Source organism: Camarhynchus parvulus, chromosome 3 (assembly GCF_901933205.1).
Source record: "Camarhynchus parvulus chromosome 3, STF_HiC, whole genome shotgun sequence".
NCBI classification, from domain to species: Eukaryota; Metazoa; Chordata; class Aves; order Passeriformes; family Thraupidae; genus Camarhynchus; species Camarhynchus parvulus.
The window spans coordinates 106686365-106698726 of NC_044573.1; the positions used below are offsets into that span (position 1 = coordinate 106686365).

The 12362-nt window shown below is 37.3% G+C and overlaps 1 protein-coding gene across 3 annotated transcripts in view; it reads right to left on the reverse strand.

The window, feature by feature from the left end:
* ATG5 (autophagy related 5) overlaps window positions 1–12362 on the reverse strand; it is a 71746-nt gene that overhangs the window by 44333 nt on the left and 15051 nt on the right. For all 3 annotated transcript variants that reach the window (XR_004060584.1, XM_030944840.1, XM_030944841.1), the window contains one exon: window positions 9208–9370. Coding sequence is in view for 2 of the 3 variants with exons in the window: in XM_030944840.1 (XP_030800700.1) it covers window positions 9208–9370 (163 nt within the window). In the remaining variant the exon portion in view is untranslated. The remainder of the gene's footprint in view (window positions 1–9207; window positions 9371–12362) is intronic.

Genomic DNA, 12362 nt, shown 5'->3' on the forward strand with positions numbered 1-12362 from the left:
ACAGACATCAGCCTTCAGTACTACAGAGATGCACAGAATCTATGAGTTGGCAAAACTACAAAGAATTAATGTCACCCATGACAATAATCTTAGTACACAAATTCATTAAGCAATAAAGCAAACTCAAATATAAATTTACAAATACAGTATGCCACATTATGCATGTAGGGTTCAGAAACTGATCAGTGAAATTATTCATGTCCTTAAAGTACCCATTAAAACTGCTGAAAGAATTACTGACACAGGGAAACACTGGGAATTGTTGTTTCCTCCATTAAACCAGACTGGAGATCTGTGGAAACCCAGGGCACCGGGAATATTTCTCTGTCTCCCCAGGGGAGCACTGACTTTGACCCTCATTCACAGAGAGTTTCCCAGACTTCAAGATAGACTAGAATCCACAAAAGTGTGAAACAGATTATAGAGAGTAGTGTAGGTGTATCACTTGATGAGAAATTTAGCTTTTGGGATTTTTAGTATGTTGTGGATGGAAGCAAGATGGAGGGCACAGGTGTAGTCCTGGGTTTCTTCTTTATGTTTCTTCTTCCTTCTTCTTCATGGGTTTGGGTGGCATTTTGTAATTGGGCAGAAAAGTCCCCACTGCAGGCTCTTTGGGATCAGTTATTGGGTTAAAAGGGAAAATAATCCAGGTGTCAGTTCCTAATTGGATAGTTTAGTCTTAAAAGACCTTGTAACAAGAGATTGTTGGCCATTTTGTGCCTTCCAATGAAAAGCTGCCAAACTCACAGTAGTGAGACTGTTTTACTGATAAGAAATAATAAACCTGAGTTTGAACATGAAATACCATCTCAAGTGCCTTCAATCCAGACACAGAAAAACCGATAGAGATCCTTTAGCAGTCGTTGAAATTAATCCAAATTTATACCTTGTTATGTTAAAAAGTTCTTGGTAATACCATCATACTTTGTTGTTAATAGACAGCAATTGCTGAACCTCTTACTGTAGAGCAGTGTTAACTAAGGATTAGTCCCAGCTAAGGGCTAAAAGGCTGGGCTCCCTTTTGCCCCTGAGTCTCAGCCTGAAATGGTCCTCAGGCAACCAGAAAAATTAGTTTCACTCATACTAGCCTCTTACAGTCATTTTCTGAAACTCAAGTGCTGTCATGCTTCAAACAACTTGAAATTTCACGTGGATCTTGAAGTTAGACACGTCCCCTTCAGCCACATGAGGCTACAACAGGATGGACCACTGAGAGGGTAAAGGGCACTGCCCAACTGCTCCCCATCAACACGTGCATTTCACTACAGTATAGCCTTAAATCTGCACACACAAAATCTGGGCAATTACCACAGAATGGAAAAATACACCTGCAAATACCTTACAATGAAAAGCCCTGGTAAAAGCATACAGACAGTTAAAATGAAGTTCTCACTGTAGTGCAGTAGGCAAAAGAACTAAAAAACTCCACCCTAATCTTTAACTTTATCAACAAAAGTATCATAATAATAAGGAACCATTTTGTTTCTGTAATTGATAGCGATGTAACTATCAGAGATTATCAGATTCTAGGACTGGACATATTTCAAGAAGGCTGTTGAGAGGGTTTAGAAAACAGAAAGAACTAATAAAAAATGAGTTGAAAGACCTGAAATTCAGAAAGGAAATACTAATACTAATTCTTGTATTTCAGCATCTTTTTAGAAAGCCAAAGAAGTGCACAAACTGGCGTAGCCCTTGGGGTAGCACATACGCACAATTTTGTCTGGACTATTCATGGTTTCTTCTTAAAGACATTTATTGCAATAAATTAAACAGAAATTAAATAGTATCTGTAGCTCTGTGCAAGCAATACCAACTTGCAGGCAACTATGTTCAGTATTAAAATTTAAAAAACACAAAATTTGTCCTTTCTCAGTGGTTCACCACTCTCTAACAGCCATATGAACCATGGAATAACTGGGGAGAGCACTAAGAGACTACAGACTCATGTACAAGAACAACAGAAAAACTTTAGTTCGGAAGTGCTTTTGGAGGTCAAGCTTTGGAATAGCAGCTCCTCACCTTGTCCCAAAAGAGCTGCCTACACAAAGTTCAATGAGTTAGCTCAAGACCTTGCCCAGTGAAGTTTGACAGTCTCTGTGGGTTTCCACTCAACCACTTTTACTCCCCAGCACACCCCACCCTCCCTTCCCCATGAACCATCAGACTTCCTGCTGCTGTAACTAGTAACTGTTTCTTGTTTGGTAATTGCCCAGATCCACTGACAGGGGAGACAAGAGTGAGGGGAGTCTGACTCCATCTGCTCTAGGGGCCTTCCTTTCAGGTAAAGCTGGTATTAAATACACCTTCAGCTTCCTCCTCATCTTCAGGCCAAACAAGGCAGTTGCCCCACTCTATAATACAGCATGTGCTCCAGCCCCTAAGAGTTTTACCAGCACTCTGCTGGATTCTTTTCTGTTTGCCACATTCCTTTTGGCTGGGGGTCCAAGAGGACACAGCACTCCCAGTACAGCTTTACAAGTGCTGAGCCAAGCAGGGGGCACAACAGTTTGAGTAGCTCCCAGGTTAATCTTTATTTTGGCAACACCACACAAGAGGCTTTCAACTCAGTTTCTTGTTCACCATTACCCACTTCCAGAAAGCTGCTTCCCAGTCAGCTCTTAGACTGCCACGGGCTTTTTCCAGTCTCTTGTGTGTCAGCTCTGGGAGGCTCCAGACCATCATGACCCCTCCGAATGGCAGATCTGCCCTCCAATCCACCAACTGCTTCCACCAACTTTTCCCTTCACTCACAGACAAACTCACTAAGGGTTAATCTGTCACATATATATAATCAAACTAGGGTAGGGTACAGAGAGTTGAAGCGGAAAGTCAAGGATACAAAGTGTATTCCTTTAATGTTAAAGCAAGCATATTTTCTACTGACTCATGTTTTAAAAAGCGTTGCTTTTAACTGCTGTAGCCAAAAAAAAAAGGCTTCTCGAAATTTACTATAAATACTACTTCCACATTGTTCCCAGGAAGACTAAGACTCTGCATGCATATATAATTCTGCTCACTGGTATTTCTAACCAATTTTATAAAAACTTAAGTTCTCATGTGGTATGCTTCAAGCATGAAGGAGTTTTTGTTGATGAAGTAAGTATTTTGAACACTTTAAAACTAGTTTCTGTGCTATTCAGAACAGCTGATTACTATAATTTCCCAGCTATATAAAGACTTGTCTCTAAATTACTTAGTTCACCTGAATTCATCATTCATATTCTTGTTTTATAAAAACACCAATAATTACAACTATCAAGGACTTCAGGAAGATTTTGGTACATATCTGACTCTCAATGACTACTACAGTTAGTGACAACTTTTTTGAGATCACAGCTTGAAATACTGGTATGACATTATTAAGATTTTTATTTTTCTCTTCCATTTTACACATTGCCACAGTTAAACTATTCTTGCTGTTAAATACCTAGTTTACCTGGGCATTTGAAAAACCATGGTATATTATACAAATCCACCAATGAAAAAGGAACACAACTTTACTGAGCTTTTCAGACTATCTTCATATATGAGTCACTATCAGATATAGAGATGGGACCTTAGAACAGTTTTGACTTAATGTAGCAGAAGCCACAGAAATATGTGAAAATATTCTTCATGTCACAGATAGCAAAGTAACAAAATTCAACGTGAGAGGACATTTTGAAGACTGTACAAGAAAGCAGCATGTCATTCTTCAGGTTATCTATCAGATCAAAAAGGCATTTTCCCCGTTTTCTTACAGTATACACAAGGGAGCCATACCTTACCAACATTCTTTTCACTTACTAAACATACTCACAAACCAGAAGTTTCACTTTAAGTACTTTACCGTTTCCTTACCACCACCTCCCTTCATTTCTAGGTCACCAGTTTACCTGGAAAAGGTTTAGGCAAAGAAAGTCATCAAGATGGACTACTTCCTTTCTTTTATTCAAATAACAAAACGCATAGATCCTACAAAGCTTTCTCTATAGCAAAAACCAGGTGATCTCAGAAGCCCTGTCACATAAACTAAAAGGAAAGCTCTGATGACAGACAAGTTGTAGTGGTTTTGGTTCGCCAATTTCAGATTTCCCCAGTGTTGAGGTTTTCCCAAACAATGTGCTGATGAGTGTGGTGGGTTCAGTGCTGGCCAATCATCCATGCACTCACTTCTGCTGTTCTGCTGTGAGACAGGATCAGGAGAAAGGCAAAGCCATTTTTGAAACACATACCCCACAGGTTGTATAGGAATTAGAAGCAGGGCTTGTTACAGACTTTCCTGAGAAAGTCAAAGGGAAAAGGACTCCTGACAATTCTATCCATCCACCAGCTCTCTGCTCCATGTCTAGGATAGCCTTGCAATTTTGATTTCTTCATTTCTAATTATGCCTTCTCTATAAATATGAAAACAGAGCAGCATAACACCATGTAACTTTCTAACCCACTTTGCTTTCCCTGTACTATTTGCTCTCACTGTACTACTAAAAAAAGCTTTTCTTAAAAGTTAAGGAACCTTCATGTTAATACATATTAATAAATTCAGGCGTTTACTAGGAGAAAGTAACTTAGAAACATTTCAGATTGCAAAACAAGAAACCCTCAACAACTAAAGGAAGTTAAATTTAAAAGTGAAGTCTATTTTTCAGAGACACTTTACTCTAAATTTTAGTTAGCCCATACAGATTTTTCAGGAAATGACTTATTTTGAGAGGGAGGGGAGGAAGAAAAGCAGAAGGCAGCAAAAAGAGACCTTGAAGTTTGCTCCTTCAGAGTGTAATGGTTTTCATTGGACACATGGCCATCTAACACAAGAGGGTGAAAATGCTAGAAACACAATCTCTACCTCATCTCTATGCAACCTGCTCTGGTGGCAGAGACTTCAGCAGGATTGTGAATACTGTGTTACCTTCTGCTTTCCGTCCTTCTCTGCCTTCTTGCCCTCCTTTGAGACCCACTGGTTCTCACTGGCCTCAGACAGACAGACAGACCTGCTCTGCCCTCCTGCTTGAGAGCAGAGAAGAGAAAGGCAAGGGGGAAATGCAGGCTGCCAACAATTCCCCACCGTTGTGCCACAGCAAAGGGCAGCTATTATTCAAGCAGACACCAGGCCAGCACAGAGGACAAACAAAGCCAGAAGCAGTTTCAGGGGTATGGCAGTTTAGACTCACAATACTTCACCCATATGAGTGGAGCATTGGCTTAGTCATTTGTGCAGAAAGGGTAACAATCCCATAAACACTGCAGAACTAACAGTGAGGTCTAGGTCGCAATCCATTACCAACTAAACCCCAAACAAAACCTGCTGCCATGGAAAAAAACCCAAAACATCCCTTTAATACAAATTACACTGTATTAAAATAAAAAATAAATTAAAATTTCAAAATACAAAAAGATGAATCACGTATTTGGATTTAAAAAAACCCCTTTATGCCACTTGGAATATCATTAACAACCAGCTGATTCACTCTGCAGGTCCAGACCCTGCTCAACACCAAACCAGCACTGGGATGACTTTGTGCAGGGCTGTCTGAACCACTCTAAATCACATTCCCTCAGTTCCACGGTACCAGTAACACTGATGTCTGGTGTGTGCCATGCTAGCTGAACTCCAGAATAAGCAGGTACTGATGGTAGTTATAAAGCAACTTGATGCATTTTGGGACATTTTTAACTAAGGAAGCCCAGGAAGGTAATGATTGGCTTTTTAAAATCACTTTTAACCAATACACTAATTTTCAAAGTTCAAATGAATTATTTAATCTTTTTTCACAGTTAACCAAACCTCCACAGATTGAACATGGAAAGAACTCCCCATTTTGGTAGCAATACAGGGAAGAAGTAAACAAGGTAGCTTTGCATTTAAAAACCAGTAGCTTCTCCTGAATAACTCCAGAAGATTTTCGAAGCAAATTTCAAATGATGAGTTGAGATCACAAAGATTTGTTCAGCTACTAAAGCGTGCTCACCATGGGGTAAAGGAGAGCATTGCTTCCACCAGTTCTCTGTGAGGAGGAGAAACACACCCGTCAAACCTGAGCGGGTCAAGTGTATGCAGCACAAGAAAGGCTGTAGGACACTCCCTTTTTTGCAGTTTGAACATTTCTAAACAGAAATGTGGTAACTGAGAACAAACACCTCTGGCTCTCAAAAACCCAAGAACAGTTTAGATAAGTTTTGGAATGAAATGCAAGACAACACAGGCCTGATTCTGTCAGTAAGGCAAGAGAGAAATCAGATGCATTAAAAGACAAAATATTGTATATTCTGAATGCTTGCAGGATTTTTCCTCCTCTATTAAGAACAATTCAATATGGCCACTTAACTTCTGGTAAGCCCTACAGCATGAATGAGCATTACATCCTTTTTCCATAGTATTTTCAGTAAAATAATGACTTCATTATATTTTATAATATATAAAAAAAACCTTAAAATAGTTATGAGTTCTTACTGTTTATTTCTCCCACTCATATATCAGAAATACCAAGTCTATTCTTCATTGGTTATAAATGATGCCTGTGAAAGTTTCAGGGTACAGTCGCTTCTGTTAGTCCATAACTGATAAAAAGCAGATGTGCTGAATCTAAATCCCCTCATTTATTAGAGCCATTATATACTGAAGTTATAGATATTAATTCTTTGAATCATGTAAAAAATACAACTGTCCCCCTGGAAACAGTTGGGATTTCATTGGTTTGATCCTGACTCATCAGTAGGCCTATAGAGTCTTAAGAGTTTCAAAGCTGAAAGCCTTTTATTTTTCCACACAAAAGGCAAGAAGAAAAAAACCCACCCACTTGAAAATCCCTTTCATGCATGATAAAAATGGCCATAACTCTATCAAAGCAAAAACAGTAGTAACATTTTCCATGAATTCTGACCAAAGAATTTGAACAATTCATACAAAAGAACAAAGGTCAGTATAGCTGCATAGTCTGCTTTCAGCACTTCCCTACCACAGACAGACATCCATGGTTGGTCAAAAATGTACCTGTCCCAAAGAAGTGTTCCGCCTCAGAAATATCTGGTTTATGAATCAAAAATTGTCTGTGAAGAGCAAGAAAAACCACAGCACAATATAGAAGAATATGTTTTCTTTCCTAATTTGGTATCAGATTAACATAAAACCAGAAATGGTGGGAGGAGGGATGTACAGGTTGATATGAATAACCACCAGCTGTTACCAGCATAAGATTTTCCCACAAATTCACTATTACAGCTCTTCTGTGCTGCAACTTACAGCAACTGCTTAGTTTCATGAGTTACCTGTTCAAGTAACTGCTTCTCAGCAGAAACATTTATACCAAATTACTTCATAGTTATATTTCTCCAAACAAAACTGGATATATTTTTTTTCCAAAAACGTAAATTCAGGACATGTCTTCTAAGTAATGCTATCACTCATTAAACAAGTAACACTTCCTGTAATTAAGAACTGAAGAAAATTGTTTGAAGTTGCACAGCAAAAAGAGTCTGCAGATGTACCTTTACTTACAAAGCAGTTTTATCACAAATGCTACTTTCTTTTCTTTTTTGTGGTCATTTATTCTGTTTCACAAAGTGGTTTAAAATTATTACATCTCAAACGAAAACCTATATAAACATATTGAAAGCTACAACATGCTTAAAAAGAGTTTTCTTGGTTTCACAATCTTTTCTTGTTTCTCTTTTATGAAGAGTTGAGAAATTAAAATTAGCATTTGAAAGATTGCTTATACTTCTCATTCAGGTGTCAGATTCCACAGGTGCAATTTCTCATTAAGTACAGTGAAACCTTGAAATCAACTTTGGTAGGCAACCTCTGTTCTTAACATTATAGTGCAAAACAGAAAAATTCTCCTTTGCCTACAACTGAAGATATTCTTAGACAAATAATCAACTAAAAGATAAAGCCTAAGATGAGCACAAAAAAAACCATGCTGTTTATCTGTCCTATTTCCTTAAATATTAAGAGTGTCAAGATTCTGTTACTTCTGGTTAAAGAACTTTAACTTCCACTGTTTCATTTTGGAGGTATGCATGGGCTTCCTCAAGATCTTACTACTCAAATGGCAAATTAAGATAATGCTTTAATTTCTAACTCTCGTCCAATTAAATAAAAAATAGAAAGCAGAGTTTCTAATAACGATTCATCTTCAAAATGATCACTAGAGTACCTTTAATATGAAAGGCAGTACCACTACACAACAATGGAAAAAAAAAAGCCACACACCCACTAAACATACACATTAAACCAAAACTAACTTGGAACCTTCTGGTCTAAACCAAAAGCATAGTTCAACTCTTCTTGCAGTCTAAGGTTCTCCTTTTTCATTTAATTGTTCTTATACATATATGGGAAGACATTCATTCTAACTGTTCAGTATTTTGTCCTGCAACACAGAATAAACCTCTTCATGCTTATAGTAAAATGTTTTCATAAAATAAATTTACTAGGGATAATATAAATGACAGCTTCAAGAGATGTGAAAAGTGCAATAAAAGTGACATGATCACCCATTCCAGAGAGCAGTTTCTGAAATACTTACCAAACCTTTTTAACCTTACAAGCTCTACAAACCTTAATACAGAAGGCACTACAAACTAAAGTTTTATTGTGCACTGTAATATTGATTCATACCATTTCTGCAAAGTAAGAACACTAATTAAAGATCTTGTTCTGAATTATTTTGCTGACTTTTCCAAGTCAATACTTATTTTTGCAGAAGTCCTTGTGAAAGCCATCAAGCAATTTAAAAAATGGCAGGGAGAAAAGTAAAATTATTAAATCTACTGGACAACTTTTTTTGAAGTTTACTTGTATTGTTACCAGTGACAATCCATAGGCATTAACTAGAGGAGACAATCTCTTATGTATGGTCCAAGACAGCTAATACTGAATACTTACACCACAGGTGTTTTCCAAATAAAGGCCATCATTTGCACAGAAGTACACTAGACAATATTTATCTATTTTGATTTGCTGCTAGTTTTGGTTTGTTAAAACAGTCACGACCCAATCTAATTCCTTGAATAACTCCAGGCACATTTGAATTATCACCAAAATTATTATTTTAATTTAAAAAAACTATAAACCACCAAAACCATCAATGCTTTCCATGACATTAGACAAAAATTCTGCAGAACAATGACATTTTATATCTCATGCAGTAAATGAAATTTGAAGAAATTATTTATTAGGTTGCTCAACCTGAATATAATTAATACTTGATGCGTTGTATTTACCATTCTGTAATCCCATCCACAATTGCTTATGATCCTTTTTTTGCATTTCATTGATGACTTGACTTTTGTGCTTTAAAGCATCTGCTTCTTTTATACAAGCCATAAAATGAGCTTCAATCACATCCTTAGAATGGCAGTGTAGAAGATCCTTTTCTGGAAAATTCTACAAAAATAAATGATAGATCAAGAAAAATAAATGCATCATATACCTTGTATGATGAAGAATAAATGATAATTTTAAATAGGCACACATTTATGCAAAAGAAGCACACTGGAATTTTCTACTTACAGAAGAATGTAACAACCATTCTCTCACTCTGCTGACAATAAACAGGTTGCAGTGAAAATGTTTCAGGAAAAATAAAAGCTCAACAACTTTCTGTAAAACCAGAATTTTAACATGTTTTCAAGCACATATTCAATCTCAGACATTAAATAGAAGAAAATTATGAGAAGTGACATGCACCTAATACAAAATGGCTCTCTATGATATTTTATCAACCACTTCTATGCAGTTCCCTGAAAACCAAGCAGTATCCCCCACACATAAGAACTGTAGCACATCTGCCACTTACAAACATTTTTCCTTAGAGACACTGGAAGTCTTTGTCAGTTCCAACTTCAACTAATCCACGTGACTACTGCTAGCTTGTGTGACTTGATTTTATACCCCTTTTGCTTGGTTACACTGGTACACAGCATTCAGCACTGCAGATGCACAAGTACCACTCCTCAGGTAACTCTTAACCCTCCAGTAAATGACAACAACCTCTCCTAATGAATTTATTAAGGAGCTATGGCAGTATATCTCATTCAGATACAAAAAAGATTTCTTCGGACACTAACTGATCAGAAGTCCAGCATTGCAGAGATGGTGGGTTTTCTTCCTCCAGTTTTTCTTTTATCCACACTTACTGTCACTTACAATTTTATATTAACACAAGCATTCACTACCACAAATCCACTACCTTTAGTTTTCAGAAATGTTAAACCCCACCTTTATTCCCTCCTAATTAACTTTATTTTCACAGTTGCTTATGACCATGCTGAATGGAGCAAACCTCAGAGCCGAGCCAGAGTGGTGGCATCATCAGTACTCCCCTTCCTAACAAGGGCTTGCCACATGTTTATACTTGAATTCTCATGCTATTTCACCAGAGGCCCTTTCTTCTTAATCCATTACAAACTGGCACTTTAAAAAGCTTTTGTGAGGGACTGTCAAAACCATTTTGGAAATACAAGTACATGTAATGGGGTATCTTTCAAAGGCTTTTACAACATAGTTAACATGTCAAAGTAGGAGCAATCTAATGCTGGAACAAACCCTACCTTCACTCCCCCACATAACCTCAAGAAAAATAGTGAAGACTGCTTCAAAATACAGAAACCCAAAATATCAAAAAGGGAGCTGGGGATTGCCTTACCTGAAAGAAATTCTGAGGTAAAACAGTGATAGTTCCCTCCTCATTAGGTTATTGAGAAGAGTTGGAAATTAAATAATGGAATTTCATATACCGTTTCCTCTTTATGACAGTGAGAACCCAAACTCTGGAAACTGTGGATCAAAAGGATGAATATTTTCCAAAAACAGGGGCATAAAGAAAAGATTGCCAATATCTTTGCCATAAAGTTTACATGGTTTGAGTTGAACTTGCAAAAGGAAGTGCTGTTGTTAGGACTGGTGTATGTTAAGCTGACTAGAAAGCTAAGGACAGAGGTAAATCTAGTTTCTTACATGAGAATGGCCAAGTATAAAGACATTAAAGAAGACAGAACAATAAGGAAAGTTCTTCTGGGGCAGACCTTGCTCCTGTTCTACTCTACAAAGCTGAGTGTCTCAGCATAATTGGGCCCAAGATTACTAGGAAAACATTACTGGGCCTGTTACTTGCCAATTGACATCTGCATAGGCCTGTAAAATACTTTCAGAAGTTCAATTCACTTGCTCAAATAAAAATGCAAAGTCTTGTAACCAATCCAGAAGAAACAAATAGACAGAAATTGCATACTTAAAGATCAAAAAAGTTCTTTACACACAAGAATTCAAAGAGAGACACTGGCATCCCCCAAAACAAAGGAAAAAACAGTGGTACATACCTAATGCCAAATAATATAAGAACCTAGAAACTGACTTTCCTAGTTAAAAAGCGATGTTTTAGCTAAGTTTATGAAAACAACTGTTTTGTTACAACAACTGTTTCACTACACGTGTAAATATTGGACTGCAGGGTCTTTTCTTGGACATTCTCCTCTTTCTACAGGTAGACATCTTCCTGCTGACATTTTTCCAATGAATTTCAAATTGCAGCTAATGTCACTCCCTGAGGATGAGCTCCAGAAATCATACACAGTGCAGTCTGCAGAACAACAAGGATCTATTTAAAATTGGTCAAAGCTAGTTAGGCTAGTGCAAAGAATCTAGACACAGTATAGAACTAGGTGTGGCAAGATTAATTTTCCCAGCTTCCAGGGAGTACACTGTGAAAGACTGGAAAACACTTCTGAACCTCAGTGTTGTATATGCTTTTCTTTAGTAGGAAAACACTGACACATTTCTATGAAGTACTGTGAGTAGAAGCTGAAAAAACAAAACATGAAAGTGACGACTTAGAAAAAAACACTGCACACCTGCAAGAAGTCTATGAAACAGTTTCACTTACATGAGACTGTCAACAGAAAACATGGCATTCAAGCTGATTTATCTATCAGGGTACAAAACAATTAAGTTTTATATTCAAATGTAGGTCATGTACACTTGTATTCTTAAAAAAAAATTCTACTTGCCTTCTTTCTACCTGAAGAAATACTGATCAATCATAAATAACTTCATTCAGATTCCTGAAGAAAGGGACAATTGTAAACTGGTTGCCACTCCTGGCTATACAACTAGGAGATTTGCAAAAAGTATTAACAGATGACATAAGTAGCTTTAATTCAAGTACTGTCATTGGTGGTGTCTTACTCCCTCCATGTCCTGCATCTTTGAAAGAACAGTTACTAAGGGTTGGCTCTGATTTTCTTAGAAAGCTCAAGGAGTTTTTGTTTTCACATACCAGTAGACCTTTGCAGTATGAACTGGTCACAAAGAAATAGGTAGCCTGTACAGACAAGAGCACTAAATGACCTCTCACAAAAAACTGTACCAAAAACATCAC